At 39.5% G+C, this 19,516-nt stretch overlaps 1 protein-coding gene across 2 annotated transcripts in view; it reads left to right on the top strand.

The window, feature by feature from the left end:
* The first annotated feature begins 3,568 nt into the window (after nt 1–3,568).
* Nucleotides 3,569–19,516, top strand: part of ACBD5 (acyl-CoA binding domain containing 5) — a 29,819-nt gene continuing 13,871 nt past the window's right edge. The window contains exons 1-5 of one of the 2 annotated variants that reach the window (XM_021543044.3): nt 3,569–3,796; nt 4,867–4,987; nt 6,392–6,464; nt 10,058–10,169; nt 10,298–10,330. In XM_021543044.3, coding sequence (XP_021398719.2) covers nt 3,721–3,796; nt 4,867–4,987; nt 6,392–6,464; nt 10,058–10,169; nt 10,298–10,330 — 415 coding nt within the window. In that variant the 5' untranslated portion in view covers nt 3,569–3,720. The remainder of the gene's footprint in view (nt 3,797–4,866; nt 4,988–6,391; nt 6,465–10,057; nt 10,170–10,297; nt 10,331–19,516) is intronic. The other variant, XM_021543046.3, reaches the window with a different exon arrangement.

Genomic DNA, 19,516 nt, shown 5'->3' on the forward strand with positions numbered 1-19,516 from the left:
AACAATATGAACCTGTAAAGGGTTTTGACTTCATAAGTGCTATACACTTCAATGCAAAGTCAAATGCTGCTTAATGTCTTTGGAAGTATGATCATATTTTGTTCTTCAAAGAGCATTTTATGAAACAGATCTAACTCCTGTTACTCCATCTATTTTTTTGAAATAGATGTGTGAAGTGGGGGAACATGGATGAAAACAAAAATGCAGGTTGAAATATTGATCATTGAAAGACCTGAGATACCTGAGTTGAATAGCTCAAAAGAGATTTGAAAGGGGATCTGTTACCTAATCCTTAGGCTAAGAAGCTGCTGTTAGTAATAGTTTACAATAATTCCATTACTTAATCTCCAACTGTGAAATGAATGGGTATTTCTAGTCGAGTTATTAAGGGGTGTAACTGAACCTCACAAGGAATCTCCTATCCCCAAAAGCATTCTTGTTTGTGTCAAACTAGTCCTTTGCCCAAAGGGCTTTTGCTGAGGAACAGGAATTGGCCTACATAAGTTAACAAACTTCAGCTGCTGTTTTTGCCATATTCATGGTAAGCAAATAGTTCTTTCTCCAGAGCTGTTGATTTTGATACAAATATCCTTAATGATTTCATTAAAAAATCCTCTAAGTAAATGTTATTTGAAATATTAGCCTTTCTACTGTAAACAGTATAGAAAGTTGCTTCTCACAAAAAACTCTTCCCTTCTTAGACAACATCTTTCCATTTGTCATCAGCATGTAGATTTGACTGAGAAATTGTAATGCTAATTTCGTTCTTCATAATTATGTCTATTAGGTTTTAAATAATTCATTTTTCCTCCCTGCTGGATTACATACTTCAAAAAGTAAGGCTTGCTAAAATTACATGCTCTTGGATCTGGTAGCTGACAGAACATAATGCATATGAGACTATGGTCCACTTTCTTGAGAGGCATTTTTAAAGTATTCTGTAAAATACACTGATGTGATTCAGACCCTTGAGGGAGCAATAGGCATAATTGGCTCCAGTTTCAGCTTTTTACTTGCATAATTTAACTGACCCCTTTGTCCCTCAAGTAAAATGAAGGTGCTCTTCAAAATGGGCTGCAGTATAGTTCAGCACTGGAAGCAACTGCTAGAAAACCAATGCAGTAGGATACAAATGAAAATTATACCAAGGGACAGTGGCAGCTCACAAATGGCACAAAATGAGGATTGTAAGGTAGGTCCACACATCAGACTTTGATACACTACTCTGTAGCATAGCAGCACTGAACTCAATAACCATCCCTAAGGTACCTGTGAAAGATAAGTCCCAGGTTGCCTTCAAAATCATGCTTGTCTGCCTTCTTTACAGAGATCCCCTACATGTATTCCTTCAGCAGCTACAACAGCATGCTTCCATGCAAGATTTTATGTGTCTCAACGCTGCCAGGAATGCCTCATATTAGTGATTCACAGGCTCTCCATAAGTAGCTTGTGAAAGACCAAGTGAAGAGGAGCATGAAGACTGCAAATCACTCAGACATGTCAAGTGTCACACATTGCACTTGCTGCCAAATCATGTTGGTAGCAGAGCCAGCCATGACTTGTCCTCTCTTGCATCTCAATTGATGGGCATCATTGGTCACTCTTTCTGTCACAGTCTGTCAAAAATTGGCTACTCATACACTGGATCATAAAAAAATAAGAGCAAGTCATACTTACGATTACTTTGGAAACTGCTGTTGTGGAGCAATAGAAACATAGCCCAGTTTAACACATACATCATAATTAGATTTTGCAAGCATGTAATATAATTTTGTTCCCCAAAAAATGGAGCCTAGGTCCTCCTTGAGATAAAGCTGCAGGTCCATTCCTGGCAGTCTGTGAGAGATGAGAGGGTCTCCTTTATTACCTGTACTCCACATTTAATCGTGGAAGTCACTGCACTGAGGATGCAAAATATACATAAAGACATCTACTAACAATGCTAATTAGTATTAAATATGATCATTAAAATTAACTAGTCATTTTGATATGTTCTCACAAAATGCTTGTCAGTTCTCAAAATTTGCCTCTCATTTATTATTTCATGCTTGTGTCAGAGGATGATGATACTGATTATTTTGGATTACTTCAATTACATCATTCTAGATCTGAAGATCTTACACTCTCACACAACTTCAGTTCAAAGAGGGCAGCTTCTGTTTCTGCACACAGCCATTAAATAGGTTGTTATTTGCATCTCTTCTAAAGCCGACTTTCAGTGAAAGTCTGGGAACATTCATTATAAAAATGCAGACTGCATTTCTCTTAAATTAATTAAAAGGCAAACGTCATTATAGATTGTGTCAGATAAACAAAATTTACACATCAGCTGGCTTCACAAAAGGCTCCTAATTTTTGTATTACTTTTGAAATTAACTCTTTGCATGCTCAAAGAACACAGAGACCCATTTATCTTCAAAAAGCACTTCTCTTTGATCTGAGTTTCTGTCATTCCTACCTTCATGGATAAAAAAGATGTTAGATCTTAGTATGAAGCTCACAAGCACTTTAGAAATCTAGCACTCAAAATGAACAATGCAGAGAAATCATTCTGTAACATTCAGGAGTGGAGCAGCGCTCATAACATGGGTTCCTCATTTGCCCAGCGTGGGGAATCCTATCTGAACACCTCTGGAAGTGTCAGCTTCTCTCCAGCAAAGCTCTCCCCAGGCCAGCTGGCTGCTGACCTTGTAGAATGTACCAGCTCAGCAGAGCTGGGGCTGATCTGCTCTAATTCCCTCTCTCTGGAGCTTTTCTTTCCCACCAGAGGGCATACACTGTGAGCACACAACTCCCTTCAGAGGAATTTAAAATCTATATTGTGTACTAGATAAATGAACTGACTGGAATGCCAAGTTTTTGTACTCAATTCCATTCAATGGGGCTGTTAATTCATCCTGTTGCTCACTGGGTAAATTATTCCATTTGCTACAAAAGCAGTTGGTTTAGCATACTTTTGTTTGACTGCAGAGTGCTGGATGCGCAGCGCTTTTGAATAAGGCCATTCATTTATTTAGACACCGAGCTAACTGCTAGTACTGTGCTGGTATTCACCCACATCTCTGGATACCATGGAAATAGTTGCTCCCTGGGTTCTAGGCATGCCTAAAATTTTAATGTAAATAGGAGTCATTAAAACTATTTAAAAAAAAATGTGTCTACAGTGGTAATTTATTTATGTGAATTGTGTGTGACTAGGTGCGGGTATGAGGGTGGCTGTGAGGAGGGGAGGCAGCAGCACAGCAGGCTGCCCGGTGGTAGATGTCCTGAAGATAGCTGAGGTCCGTAAAACGGGTGGAATATGGCACGTTTTGGAATTTTCACTTTCCTGTATCGCAGCAATACAGGCAGAGGGGAGCGAGGGGAGGACGAGGAAGGCGAGACAAAGAAACTACGTTTCCCGGCGTGCTCCCGCGGCCTCGGGGCGGTGCGGAGGAGGGAAGGGCAGGGAGCGCGGTGGAGACGTACATGGGCGCCTGAGGCCGGGCGGAGGTCGGGCCGGGCTGAGCGGGCGAGGCCGGTCCGAGGGGCTGGGCGGGCTGTCCCGGCCCCGCCGGAGCGCAGGGCGGGGGCCGGGAACGGGGCTGGGGCTGGGTTCGGCCCGGCTCCTCCCGGCACCGCTCCGTGCAGCTGGCTGCGGCGGGGGCGCTGAGCCGAGCCGAGCTTGCCCCGCCGGACGCGGCCCGGCAGCCGAGCAGGAGGCGGTGAGCGGCCGGGGCCATGGCCGAGACCGGCTCTCTGCACGCCACCAGGTTCGAGGCGGCCGTGAAGGTGATCCAGAGCCTGCCCAAAAATGGTGAGTGCGGCGGGGGCTCCGGGGCAGCGGCGCCATCCGGGCCGGGCGGGACCGGCGGCGGGCAGGGCCCGGCGGGGCGCGGCCGCGGCTGGAGAAGCGCTGGGAAGCTCGGCCTCAGTGCTGCTCCCCGCCGCGGGGCCCTCCGAGCCCTGCCAGCAGCTCCTCAGTCCGGCCCTGGACCAGGGCATCTGTCAGCTCCCCGCGGTTTCAGCCTCCCTGAAATCCTGAAGTTGCTTTAACAAAGCGGTTACTGTGAGTTCCCCTCTGCTGAAGGAGTTAAGGAAACGGAAAAGAAAAAAAAAAAAAAAACCCGGGTTTTTGATAAGACTTATGATGATTTTTAAAACATTTTTTTATTACGTACAGCATTCATTCTGGTAAAATCGGATGTTTTTGAGGTTCTGAGGTAAATGTCACTGTAAACTTCTAATGATTATAAGCCAACCTCAAGCTGCTTAATGGATTAGTTATGAGTCTTCCCTGGTAGCTGTTAGAGTTTCATATTTACATTTTTTACCTCTACAAAAGTGTGTTCCACAAAGGAAGAAGAGAAAACCAAATCGGGAGGTACGGTGAAACTGTTACTGAAAGTGTTGTCAAATACCTAAGGTAAACAAAAACACTGCAGAAGTCCGTGTTCTGGGATTAATTGTGTTGGTTTAGATTGGTTATTTTGAGTTCTGGAGACTCGGAGTAAGTTATCCTTTGTTAACAGTTAAGTGACTTGCAAGATACTTTGTTTACTGAGACTAAACCTGTCCCTTTAAATTGAGTGACAGGACATCGGCTTGATGTTACTTATTACCTGTTTTTGTTCTAATTGTGGAGTTTGACCTTAGCAGTAGGAAAGGTTATAGTCCTTTATACTCCATTTAAAACTTGCTGTTTGTACAGTAAATATTTTCATTGGTGCTGGTTCTCAGTAGATAAGATGAAGATGTTCTCTGTTGGCTTATATTGTACTGCTGTAACAGGCTGCAGGCTGTTTTCTCGCAGAACCATAAGGCTTGTAAAATATTCAGTAATATTCTTGATGACAATTTAACTGTATTTTTAAATGTTTTCACTAGGTTCATTCCAGCCAACAAATGAAATGATGCTCAAGTTCTATAGCTTTTATAAGCAAGCAACCCAAGGACCCTGTAACATTCCACGACCTGGATTTTGGGATCCAATTGGTAGATACAAATGGTAACTTTTCATGAGTTGTTGTTTTGCGGATTTTTTTTTAATGCTTGGAGTGGAAATGTTTAGAAGAGTAGCACGTGGAGAAAGAAACTGTCTAAAATCTTTCTTTTTTAAATAAGAAGAACATTCATGATCTTTGATGCTTGAATTAGTTTTCTGTTACATTCTGACTTTCTAACTCAGATAACTGATCACTTCTCAGAGTTGCAGATGGAAATGTTCCCTTGGATTATGCAGGTGGGCAGGTTTTTCTTGGGCAGCCACCATCATGGTTCCTCTGCAGTGTTTATCCCATGTCGTAAAATGAATTCTTAGGTGCTCTGAAGAATGAATGATGTGGAGGAGTGTCTGGAGCTCTTCCTTCTTGAGTTTTTGTGCCTGAAGTAAATAAGAGCTCACTGGCAACCACTAATACAGCTTTGAGCTCTTGGTGGGGTGGTTGGGTGTATGTCTTTCTGGTTTGTCTGCTCAGTGGCAGGTCTTCCCACTATCTGTGTTTGCCCTGGCCTGGGAAGACTTCTGATTCACCAAATTCCGAAGTTGTCTTTGAAAAGCCAATGTGAATGTCTTGCTTATAATTTAATGATGATTTGTCCTGAAGAACAGGTCATGGTGGTCTTGGGAATCTGTGAAAGGATTCCTAGGATTTCTTCCTTCCATCCTTCTCAGTCTCTCCAAGCCAGAGTGCAGGGGATAGACTAGGGCTGGGAGCTTTCATCCACCAAGTTGGTTGTAGCTGGAATGTGAGCCACCAACCTTGGTGGTTTTCTGTGAGTGGGACAAATACTCTGGAATGTCAGATAATGTGCAGGACTGAAGAACTGTTTTATTGCAGTCTGTGTTCTGACAGATACCTTGTGCAATACTGATAAATTTGGTTAGAGTTTTCTGTCTTGCAGAGTTGGAGAGGGGAAGATTTTGTTTAGGTCATAAGTAGCTGCTGTGGTAACTATTTGCCTGCTAGACTTGATGTGTCTTTCCCCCATTGCTAAATTCAAAAAGGACAGATTTTTCTTCTAGCTTATTCTACCTCAGTGACAACTGTTTGTAAGTGCTGGCTGAAGTGTCTGGGCCTGTTTGTTTTGTACAGCAGAGGATCTTAAACTCAACTTAGTCAAAAGGGTAATGTGTGTGTCTTTTATCTGGACTTATTTACAATTTACTGGGTACTTAATCGTAGGTAGTCAGTGAGGAACTCTTCAGTCCCCAGTCTGTTCAGTTTGTTGCTTCTTCTTCCACTGTGTGATTATCCTAGCAAATTATATATTTGTACATAAAAAATAACGTGAATCATTTCTGCATTTTACTTGTATCAGAAAAACTTTGGGCATTACATAACTGACCTACTTAAGGCCAAGCTGAAAAAAATCTGAAGATATTGAAGTTTTATGCAACTTTCTTTCCTAGGGATGCTTGGAGTGCCTTGGGAAACATGTCCAAAGAAGAAGCCATGATAGCCTATGTTGATGAAATGAAAAAGGTATGCTTACTAATGAAGGGATTTTCTAGAAAAAATGTTCCAGAAATAGAGGAAGGGGGGTCTTGCTGACTACTCCTGCCAAAGCTCCAAATTAGTTATCCCCTGTGTGAACTGTTACATTTCAGTACTATGCTGTTTGGCCTGTAGGAAGAAGAAAATTACAAAGTTCCTTCAAAACACAGAATTTGTATTGTTTTCAGAGAAACATGAGAGTTCTAGCTGATAGGAAGCTTAAATGACAGAGCTAAAGAAAGTGAAATACTGGAATAATGGTAAAGGGGGCATTACGGAAAAAAAACTGTAACACACACTGCCTCAGTTCTTAGAGCTGAGAGAGGTAAGTGATCCTTATTCTGGAAAAGAGACTAAAACAACTTTCCAGAAAGGCTTTAGGAGAAAAGGTCTTACTCTCATGATTGGAGACATGAATATAATCCAGTATGTAAACTTAACAATTTTCTATTTTTCAGGAAGAACTCAGTAACCTGAATTTTCTGTACTTGTTACAAAAACACTCCATGAATATTATAGTTGCTGTGAAACTATTAGCATTGAGTAATGTGCTCTGTTTTCAAACAAATGTGTAACTTGTAAGCAGTCACAGTGACCATATTAAGCAGGGAATTGAAGCATTAACTAAAGTAAACAGAGTTAATTTTCATGTCCTTTCTTAACTAACTGTTTTCACTGCAGTCTTCTCACTGAAAGTTTTTGAGACTACTTCTCCAGTTTAAAGATTATTTCCTGTCAATCTGAATAAAAGTATAATTGTAATCTATTATTTTAATGAGGTTTGAGTCAAAGAAAAAAGTTCTACTCCAAATACACTTGCTTTTTTTCCAAGGCCACTATCTTGATGTCAAACTCTGAATTTGTTTAATAGGTGATACAACAAAAATTTTTTCTAGACAAGGAGCTGCAGTCTGGTTTACTGTTCATTTTCCTGTCTGTAGTTCTGGTAATTCAGTTCCTGCTGCTATTACTGTATCTGCTCTAAACTGGAAAATAAGCAGCCCCAGAAAACACAAGTTTGTTTGATTAAAAATCCCACTAAATTTTAACAATTCCTTTGAATGTGTGCCACAAAGTTTAGTGCTTCATTTCAAATCTTGAATTCAATATGTGTTGATATTTCAGTAGATTACCTTACGGGTTTTTTTCAGTGCAGTAAGTGGTTTGGTCAGGACACTAAAACCAAGTGAAACTGTAATGTTTGTTCTAAAAAAACTCTAGTAAGCCTCCTGTGAGGAAGTCTGCTTCCTTGACCCTAATGAGACACAAATATTCTGCTTCTGTGCAGATTATGTCTAGGGATTGGAGAGCAGATGACTTCCTGCCTTGCTCAGCTTTGAAACTGGGGAATCTGTTTACTCTTCTTTGGTGCTTTTTCAGCTCTCACACTTGGAATACTGCCTTCAGCTTTTCCATCCCAATTGATTCTACTTGCAATGTCAATGGAAGTGCATTTCAGATGGATCCACTGGGCTGTTCTATCAGCATATACTGCATTAATCCTCATGGACTTGCTGTGGGCAGTCTAATGTTGCTGTGTGGGCGTCCATGTCTGAGGGGGCAAAAACCCACTTGAATGCTGATATCCCAATGTTTAAGGGTGTATAAGACTGCCATATTCCCCCAGCCCTGGGGCATTCCCTGGCATTGGCACATTGTCTTTGGGCTACACATGCATCAGATGACCCTGTCACAAAATTCCAAATTTGTTTTAGGTTTTTTTCACTCCTTAGTGTGGCAACCTTGAAAATTGCAGTTGAGGAATGTGTCTGGGTGAGGTTTTGATATGCTGGTGAGAGATGATAAAATGTATTATTTTTAGTTAAAATAAGCAAAATGCACCTGTGCTCAGATTCAAGGTTAGTTTCATGTAGTGTTTCTGAAACTATTTCGTGATGTTGTTTAAACTAATTTGTTTAAATTTCAGATATATTGTTTTGTTACATATTACAAATAAGTGATAGCATGAAGTGTTAACACTATGTGGTGTTTCTAATTTAAAACATGACTATATATGAATTGTGTGACATCCAAGGAAAACAGTAAATCAGCATACATAATAACTTATTTTTCATTTTGAAATTTTGAGATAGCTTATTAAGCCTCATGGCTATAATAAGCAAGCAGTTACTTTTACTGGTGAATGTACTTTCTCTTTTTGTGCTCATCTAAAAGTTAGCAGTTGAAAAAAATTCTAAGAATAGCTTTAAGTAGCACAGACTATATTAAGGTCCATTTAGAATACATGAAGAGCAGTAATGTGAAGACATCACAGAAATTCATGTATGAAACAGTTTATAAAGCTGGCTATAGTAATTAATACATAACAAATGCAAGCCTTATTCTAGAAGAGGCTTCTTGTTTCTCTCAACGTTATTGGAATGAAAAAATCAGCAGTCACAAAACCATTCAATCTCTGTTTCATATCCAGCTTTGTGTATCTGAGTATTTCTCCCTAACAGACAGAATGAATTATGTACACTGAACAGATCAGAGAAGTGGCAGTGAAACTGCAGGTCGATAGAATTGTTGTCTTTTGGTATCCTTGACTGGTTTGCACGTGCTGGCTTGCTAGGTGTTAGCCAGCCTGGAGCTCCTGCTCTGTGCAGTAATGCTGCATGCTCCTGCTGCATGCTGGCATGCTTGGTGCCTTTGAGCAGCATCTTCTGTGGCAGCATGCACCTTCATCTGTTGCTTCCTTGGTGCCCCTCGGGAGGAGGAGGTGCTCTGTAGCTGTTTGTTTGCTTCAGCCTGTGTTTTTACCTACAGCTATTGCCACTTTCAAAATATGGTAACTAAAACAGTAGAGGATGAAAGAGGAACAAAGCTACTGGCAAAAAGCTTGTTTGAAAGGACTTAAACTGGAATGGGACAATAATATCATGTGCTTTAAAAATAGTATCCATTGAAGCTCTTCTGCTTATTTTAGACTTAAGATTTTGCATTCCTATCATATGATCAAACATTGTTTTTGTAACTTAAAATGAAGAAATGCTCCAAATGACTTCAAGAGCAGAACTTGGTTCTATTTCTCTCTTCTTCTAAGTGGGTCTTTGTGCTGTCTCTCTTTTGCTGTATTGTGTTTTTTATTTGGGCTTAGAAGAACCTTGTAGAGCACTTCTGATCTGCTCCTTACATTCTATTGAAGGTGGCAGGGTTTGACAGTACGGAGTCCTCTAAGACGAAAAAAATATTTCCATTTTATTGTCTCTGTGGAAATAATGATATTGACTAACAGCAGTCTGTTGAACTTTGAGATGGTTTTGTTCAAAATTGCAGAAATAATGGATTCCAAGGTCTACTAATAAATACTGTGTCAAGGCTGTGTCTTAGCATTGGCAAACACATTAGCTCTCTCGTCTTCACCTGAAAAAAATTAATATAAGATTTTTATTCAATAACTTAGTTTTATGTTGTTTCCCTGTAATTTAAAAAAGTAAAAAACCATCAGAATAACAAGTTTAGTGACTTAGTGAAATGTTACTGAGTTTGCAATAGCCAGCAGTTTCTAAAATCAGTTGAAATGAATGAATGATTGAAATGCTGTTTCATAAGATGCTTCATGTCTTGAACTTGTGCAGATTCTCGAGAGTATGCCAATGACGGACAAAGTTGAAGAGTTACTACAAGTAATAGGCCCATTCTATGAAATAGTAGAAGATAAAAAGAACAGAGGATCTGACCTAACATCAGGTTCGGACAAATAACTTTCTTTGTACTACTAATAATCATTACTCAGTGGTTTTGGGGGCTTGTTTTCTGTAAATGATTTAAAAGCTAAATGTTTCATCTCTTTGTTCATTCTCTTTACTATATGGCAGTTCGAATGGAGAAAGTCTCTAAGTATTTGGAAGGTAGGAATAATAAATTATGTGTAAATCCATCATTTCCATTGTTTTGGTGCTGTAGGAACTTCCTGCTAACACTTGTGACTTCTGGGCTTGCCACTTCATTAGGCTGGGTTTTTTATTTATTTCACTTTTAATGTGATTAGGTCCAGGAAGCTGCATGTTTAGTCCTTGTTGATGGGCTTTTTGAGCTGCTGAAGGAAGCCTGAAGAAAGGAGAGTATTTAAAAGAAAACTACTCTCCCAACCATATCTACTTTGTGCCTTTCCATTAAGAAAATGAACAACTAATGTATATTGATATGTTTTGATGTAGATGTGGATTGTCAAAATGAATACAATTCTGGTAATCCAGCTCTGTCATCCAATATAAAATTAAAAAAAAAAAAGTCAAACCTCATGCTTTTTAAATCATGGCTTCTCAAATTTTCTGAGGCTCAAGTTCATGAAGGGAATATTTAAACATTTTAAATTACTGACAGGTGGCAAACCTAGTGGTATCACAGCTGCATAAAAATAAGTGTGTTGATTTTTATTTAGCAATCCCATTGTGAGAATGTTTTGATCATACCAATTATGTTACAGATAATCTGTTCATAAGGCTGTTTCATAAGTCTTACAGTTGTTTAAATCTGGCTTAAAGTGACATTTAAAAGCTAAAATGCAGCAGAGAAAAACTTGAAACTGTTTTTAAAAATGAAATCCATTGCACAAATAAATTGGTTAATGTCTTTAAGTAGCATGAGTCAAGGTTAAATTATCTTTTGTATGTGGCTTTTTTTTAACACTACCTTAAAGGAATGTGGTTTTATTATCAAGCCTCAGAGAAACAGAAATAATTTTTCATTGTTTTGGGGAAAAGTAGTGGTAGAAGTTTTTACATGGCCATTTGAAAGTGGGTGTGACTTTTTTCTCAACTGAAGTTGTGTATACTTCATGTGTGGGATGCAATAGGTTTGCCTGACAGCTGGATTGATGGGGTGGGTAAGAGTATCAGTAGATTCAGGTCAGTGATCTGTGTAATAAGGATTTACTTGGACTTGGTGTCTGTGGCACAGTGCCAGAAGCCACTTCTTTAAAAAAATGACTTGTGTAGATACATAGAGAATCGTGGAAGTTAAACTGTACCTGTTTTCATAACAAATCTAGCATAGTTATTTTTTTAAGAGGCAGTTTAAGTATAAGGCAGTGTAAGTTAAACAGAACAGCAGATTTCAGCTTCACCTTGTTCTGTCATGGTTGCAACAATTCTGGTGATATGTCATCATTCATACCACTTACAGGTGTAACATCTGATTATGCTGTAATAAATTAGGACAGGTTTTCACAAAGTCCCTTGTATGTTACCATTGCCCTTAAGGTTTTGAAGCCCTTTCTTTGGTGCTCTTACCAGTTCCCTGATTAAGAGCGAAGCTGGAAATAATTATTGTTGTTTACAGTACAGATATCAAAACATTTTGCAGAAGTCTAGAAGCATGATTACCTTCAGATCTTCAGTCTTTCAGATGCCCACTAAAGAATATAACTGATGGGTCTAAAGTCTGTCTGAGATGATGTAGACACTGGTGACCATACTGTTAAAAATTGACACACGGTTATATTTTGGTTGTGTGAGTTTATCCAGTATTGTTTCTTTCCTCACCCCCAAACCCCTACAGTCTGTAAGTTCTGTTGTAGAAGGTATGTTTTCCAGGGGCAGGCAATTTGTATGTTCTGAAAACCTGGATGCTTCTCTTGACTACCTTGCTTCATATTGTACCCCCATTTTCTGGTCCATTCTGTTTTGAGTTTGCCTTCCATTCTTCCATCAAACTTTAATCTGTATGCAGATCATTATCTAATTGCTTAGGAATTGTATGCCACTGCCCCAAAATCAACAGTTTCTTGAATCAGTGGAAGAGAATTGTCTGTAAACTCAGTGTACATCAGTTATGGCTTGTGTATTGTCTCTAGCAGATTTGCCTCAACAAAAAAAAGTGTAATTGCATGTCTAGTCTTTGTGGTTTATTTGAAAATGTTGAATACAAACCATTGAAATATTGCCTTTCTGAATCAATAGAGTCTGTGGGTCCTTAATAAAGAATACAGAAGTCTGATATGCCATACAAGTCATTGAAATAAATGACTTGTAGCATCTACTAGGAAACAAGATGCATGGGTTACAAGTATCCAGACTTGAATGTGATGGTAAAGAAAGAAAAATAAAGACTAGACTGAGCAAATCTAAGAGTTATTTTGAAAGCACATAAACTGGGTGGCGTTTCAAAAGGTCACCCTGCAGCTGTGTAAGAAGCTTGACTTCTCTGGAAAGCTGTGTCAGTAGTGTCTGACAGGTATGAAGTGCTTCTTTACAGACAAAGTCATTGACAAATTATTTTTGGGTACGTGATATACTGGACATCAAAAAAGAAAGTGGGCTCTTAGCTGACATAGCACTGCAGAAGGGAAGAGGTAACTCTTGCAGCATAATAGAAAGACTCTTGTTTGTAGCTGCTGGAAGAGTAGAGGGACACATCAGGTGGATAGGTTCTTTAGAAGAGTAGCATTTTAACTTTTTTGAACTTGCTAATAAATGCACAAGAAATCTGATGTCTAAATCAGTGTTAAAAAGGCAAAGAAGCTTCACAACAGCATTGCTCAGTAAATGTGATTTTTTTAGAATGGGCTTCAAGTTTTCTTGTTTTAAAACGGCTGAAGAAACCAAAGATGGGCTAGGATTGGCACCTAGTGATCTGATATGGGGTGGAAGATACTGAGAGTTTCAGAACCAGTCATTCTTCAGAATTCTTTCCTGACAATGTTTGTGGATTTTTTTTTTCAGAATGAGAGTAAATCTAAAAGGGGGGCAAGGAAATCACTATCTGACAGACTCCCACACTAAGTTAAGGAATCTGAGCAACTAAGCAAAATATCTGGAATTGTTTACAAGTTGTTCAGTAGAATTTTTCTGTATGATCTTTTTGCTTTGTGAAAGGGCATTTAATTTGTTCTAAAATCCTACCAAATAAGGATGATCCTTTGCCTGCATGCTGAGTAGTAGTGGTGTTAGTAAACCATTGTGAAAACCAAATGTTGCCTCCAGTAACAAAAAGTTACGTACTGCAGAGACTGTAAGTAGTTTCATCATTATACTCTTGTGCCATGGCTTCCTAAGGACCGTTTCTCTCCAAAAAGCTTTTCTCCCAGCTGTGTTGCAGTTGCACCAGATGAGGGTCTGCTGAAGCAAGGTGCTGTGTATGCTGCATATGCTGGTTTGGGGCAGTGCTGATGGCAGCACAGGCTGTTAAGGAGGAACCCATGCAGGGCACTTCTTGTGTGAATGGCAGAACTGGTCCAGCTCACAGGCAGACACAGCTGTTTAACAATTTGCCTGGGATCTTCTTGCACTCGATATGGGAGCTAAGTTTAGAATGCAATACTCACTGAGGTCTGTGTGCTTTTAGAGCAAATACGTGTAACCATTTGTATTTCAAAGGCAGTAGTTAGCACAGGATCAGCTTTGAAAAAAGTGAGCCTGTTCCTAATTACTATTTTTCAGTAAAATACAGTATCTTTTCCAACTCTTCTTTAGGTGTTTCTTCAGATGGAGTATAAGTAGTTTATCTGTTCAAATAGTTCTGTTTTCTCAAAGACCTTCTGAGGTTATTTTCAGTATCTTTGCTTTCTAGTGGGGCATTTGGTGGCTCTTTCTGCTCGTGTGTGAGCCTTTGCTCTGAAACACCCTCTGTTTCATAAGCTCACTTTTTCATGGCTCTTTGACTGCAAGGATACTTGCTTAACAGATTTCCTTCCCTTCCTTCCACCTTTCTTCACTAGGATTTTTACAGAACTCAGTGTTGATGAATCTTCTTAGTCATTCTTAAGAAGGGGAAAAGAGCTAAAATCTGTGTTGCTTTGAACAGCAGTGCTTTAGTAGGTTCTATTAGTGGCTGCACCACAATGAGGAGTTGCATTGAGGCAGGAGGAGCTGCTGGGTTTGTGGGTGAGTGAGGTTTTTAAAATCCCATACTTCAAACTTTTCTCCCCTTATATTTTCCAGTTATAAATTAACAGGTATAATCAAGGTTACAAATGATATTCAGAAAGGCTAGCATGAAACTTACTATGCAAACACCTTTTGTCAAAATCTCAGTAGTTCAGCCTTCAGAAGTGTCTAGGACATTTTCTCCAGTATTTGCTGCAGGATGGGATTATTACAGAAGATTAAGGGCTGGGCCAGCAAGTGCCAGTCAGTGGAGAGTCTCAGTGAGATGTGGAATCAGTGACTCAACAAGACATGGCTTGTCCTGTTGCAATCTATATCTGCTTCACACTTTACACACCAAATCTCAGCCTCCTCTATGAACCCAACTTCAAGCTGATGGCTTTATTGGGTGCTGTCTAACAGTGCTGGAAACAGGGCAGAGCATCAGTGCAGCTCTAAGCCTGAGTATTAAACTGCTCCCCTCTCCATACAGAGTGATCAGAAAATGAGCAGCAAAGTATCCAAATGGGAAAATGTAAGATTAAAAATTATTTCTTTGTAAGTGGAGGGAGCTGTGAGACATTTTCTTCCATGGAAAGAAAAGCCTGTCTGTATTGTGATTTATGCTGTGTTGAGTCAACAGTAACAGTTTTGGTGCATAATTGGTTGTTGAACTTGGATTTTTTTCTTCCAGCCAGACAAGATTTCCATACAAAAGGGAAAGTAATTGCCAAAGCTCTTCAGGTTTCATAATTTAGGAGATGTACCCGCTTGCCAGAAAATTCTGGCATCTTATATTTTAGCTGTCTTATTGTAGTTAAGATCTTGTGATGAAAGAACTGGAATCTGTCTGTATTTCTCAGAGCTCTGTTCTGCAAAGAAAAGCTACAAAGAAGCAGTGGATGGAGGTGTGGGAGGCTGGGGAAGGACAAATACAAGTAGTCATATCTTGACTGCTGTCAGAAAAGTACCCAGTGGACACAGACTGGTGTGTTTCATGTTTAACTTTGTGTAGAAAAAAAAAAAAAAAAAAAAAAAAATTATAGCCTTTAAGATGCATGGAAAAGCCATTTGTTTTACCTCAGAGGCCGTGTTTGCTATGGGCTTTGTAAAAGGCAGTTCAGATGGTAGGCTTGGAGCAGACAACAGAATATGAAATTAATGTTATTTCATTTTTGTTTGTTTTCTGGTACAGGGCAAAACAATTTTTGATTGCTACAATGTGCAACTCGGCTATGTGGCCTTGTGTTGTTTTCAAGCATAATTCTGTTTTCTTTATAGGGTTCTGAGTTCACTGTGCTCACATTTTGTATTTTCTGGGACAAAACTCAAGGGTGTAATAATGCTCCTTCCTAGTTGTCATGCAAAGTGAAAGTTCCAGATGACGACTTTATCTCTTCTGCACAGAAAAGAGCTTAGCAAGTTTTGCTGCTCCCAGAGGGAAGTAGTACCAGGCTTGGGGACATCCTGGATCCTGGAATGATGTTACTGTGCTTTCAAGTGACAACGTCTAAGAAGCAGCTGTTCTTCATGTTCATTCTCGCACGTTGGCCGAGGCGCTGGCAGCAAGCGGGCAAAGCCTGGACCCTGCTCTTGCTGCACACGTGCCGTGTGTCCGAGCTGTGTGTGCCTGGTGGCCCTGGACACCTGCGGGCCTTTGTGGAGCTACCTGCCAGTGCTGGGAATGCTGTGGAGCAGCTGCTGTTCTGCCTGGGCTTCTCTCTGCCAGGAAATCCCAGGCACGTTGTCTCTGCTGCAGAAGGCTGAGGAGCATCAGGGAGGAGGGAAATGTATCCAAGTCAATCCCAAAACTTGGTATCCTTGTTTATATGGCACATACTCTGAAAATCCTTGGGAAAAGGTACTGACAATATGGACGGAGATGAGAAACTCCTTAGATATGGAAAAGTGTAAAGGTTTGGGATGACTAGTCAGTAATCCTAAATACTGTACTTGCAAGTTAATATGAATGTCTGAGAAGTTGCTGTTTTCTGTGTTTGTTCTTATCCACAGACTATTGTTTGAATGTTTATTAATGGTAAATAAAGATGTGAGTATTGTTGATTTAATTTTTTAAAATTAAATACAGAGGCATCTCTTGGAGTGTAACAGCTTGAAAAGCACATTAGCAGAGAGAGGAGTGCTGACAAAACAAGGCTGTAGTCTTTTGGAGTATATTAAAAGAAAAATAAAAATGAGGAGAGTTTTTTTCTGTTATAGTAAAGTTTAGGAGGACTAAACTAGACTAATAAAAAGGAAAACTATATAGAGGAAGATGTGGCTGCCCAAGTATGTGTGCTTAGGGTGTACATTTGTCAGAGAACTTGCACTTAATGCACTTAAATTTAAAAGAAATAAAACCATGGTAGTTAAAGACACTTAGATTTTTCAGTCTGTATTTCTGACAGACTCTTCTAAAATATTTTTGTGATAGCTGCTTGTTTGACTAGTGTAGAACATGTTACAGAGCAGCCTGGGCCCTTAGAAATTTTCTTTGCAAAGAAGAAAATATCTTTTTAATATAGTGATGTAGATATCTTTTTAATACAGTGTCCTATATTAAAAATAATGCAAGGAAAACTCTTGTTCTAGCTGAAGAGCTTATTGCTCCCAGATGCTTGCATGTACCCCTTGTGTTTCATGCAGGCACCACTCCTTGCAGTATTTGGTACATGAGTTTCAAAATGAGGTGGGGATTTGTGTAACCAAGTGTATTGGAAATGGCAGAACATGGTTGCACAAACTTGGAATTGAAGTAGGGAGCCTACTTGGATCAGTAACAAGCATGAAACATCAAGGGGTGATGGCTAGAAAATAATTACAGTTACCTGATGATGAAAACAACTTTGTACAGCATATAGACTCGACACTTAACATAAACAGAGGTGTGCAGGAGATCTCTACACAAGGTGATACAAGTGTAGGTCATGGAAATAATCTTCTAGTGGTTAAGAATTTATTGCTATTAAGCAGATAATAAAGTTATGGTATTTCACGAAAGCATATACTTTTTATTAAAAACTGAGGGTGTGCACAGCTAGCTAAATGTTTTATCACATTTCATGTGCTGTTGCAGACTGGCTCCTTCAAGGCATGTGAGAGGCTGTGGAACTTGTACTGTGGTGCACTGGGCTAACCATCAGTACAGCTCCAGCAGTGCATGTTAATTTTGTATAAGAATTACACAGCTGTTGATAAAATAAAAATACAAGGCATTTGAGAAAAACCTGCTAGGCAAGGTTCTCTTTGTCAAATGACCTTCAAGCTGGGACAGATCTACAGAGGCATTTAAGCTCTGAACTCCCATCTGGGTAACAAAAACAGCCTCAAAATATGTGAAGAGTTAAAATCTGCATACTTACTTTTGAGAAACTTAGCCCCATTATGAAGGTCATTGAGGATAATTGTAGTGATGCCTTTAAAGAAATATATTTAGAATGGTTTGTAGAAAATCCCTTAATAGAGCTGATACTAGAAAATAAACATCTGGTGAAAAGTTTGTAGAGAAGCTGCATCTTTGTTCTTCACATCCTTTCTGTCTTGCCTTTTTTTTTTTTTTTTTTTTTTTGGTCAAGTCTTTCTATTTCAAGTTGTTACTGTTATACGGCTCCTACTATTTAGCATTAAAAACCCCAAACTCACACCCCAGGCTTTTACAGAATACAATCCCTTCTATGGCTAAAAAGCAGTACAGCTTTAATTAAAAAATTGTCACAAATCTCTCAGTTTGATGTTGTACATAGTGAGATGAAAATAATAAACTAAGAGGAATTCTACAGTATCTAAAGTAGGGCAACAGAAAAAGCTTCTAACATTTTGCATGCAGTTGAAGTGAGCAGATGAAATAAAAGGTTGAAGGGTGGCTGGGTGGGATTAGCACAAGCCAAGTAAGGTTTCCAAAGCTTGCTTAACTTGTGTCATTCACACTGAGAATATACATTCCCCAGGGAACAGCCATTAACCTACTGGCAGGGGATGTGGAAGTCACTGCTAGCTGGCTCTGCTTAGTCTGTAAACCTGTCATCCCCAGGATTAAGTTGATGATTGATTGACCATCGTATCAAGGAACCAGCAGATACTGGTTCTCTTAGCAGATACTGAGAGCGACGAGAATGGAAGCCAACCGTGGGTTTACTGTGTAGTAAAAGCAACTGGGGATGGACCTGATGAGGATAGTAGTGTAAGGGTTCTGAGGAAAAGCACACAATTAGGCCTGGCATTTCAGGTGTCCAAAATCTGTACAGGGTTGTGTTCTTAGAGTGTGCATCAAAGCAATGCCTCTTTATGGTCTTTGGGAGCACTGTTGCTAAGAATGACTTAGTGAAAGAAATACGATCCTGATGGATTTCAGTTATTCAGGTGTCCTGTGATATGATACCATAAATCTGTAACTGCTGATACATTCTTTCAGTTCCTCCTCTTAATTTAAATGTATGTGTAAGTTCACTTAGAAGTTTCCCCAAATGAATAATCTCTTTACTGCAAGTAAGTGAAGAAAGAACAATATTGAATGTTTTGAAACATTCCTTTCAAAAAGAAAGTAAGTAAATCTTAGGAAAAGCCTTATGGTGTAGCCGGGGCTTTTTGCAGTATCTTTGGTAGGATGAGGAGCTTTACAGTTTTAATTCCACTTCACAGCTCAGTGTTCCTCCTGGTCTTGTCTTTCCTGTTTACTCCCACGGCGGGGTAGGACACATGGATGATTGTGTCCCCACCCCCGTGTTGTTAAAGGGAAGGCTGACGTTAAAGGGAACCTTGACTTACGGTGCCAAGGGGGCTGTGTTTGTGCCTAATGCTCATGCTGTGAACCTTATCCTTCTTATGCTGCTGCTTCTCAGAAAAACATCCTGAGAACTGGGATTCACAATTCATGAAACACACTTGTGAGAAAAAAAATATGGGATTGATGGGTTATGTTGGGATTTCTCTTTTGTGAAGCAAATTTCCGTGCAAATAAGTAGTGACCTTCTATGAGGAGAAAATGAGCAGGTGCTTATATTCTTGTGGTGTACAAGATAGAAAATTGCTTTTCCAAATCACATTTTACAATAATGTAGGGATATTTTAATCTTCAAATAAAGAGATGGATTAAATCAATCCAAAGCAGTGATGCATGGTGCCCACAGAAACATTACCTTGCAATAAAACTAAGGTGAACTTAATATTTCACATATTCATTGTTACTATACAATAAGTTATTTTACCTTTTATTTCTTTTTTTAAAGTGCT

This window comes from Lonchura striata, chromosome 1, assembly GCF_046129695.1.
Source record: "Lonchura striata isolate bLonStr1 chromosome 1, bLonStr1.mat, whole genome shotgun sequence".
NCBI lineage: Eukaryota > Metazoa > Chordata > Aves > Passeriformes > Estrildidae > Lonchura > Lonchura striata.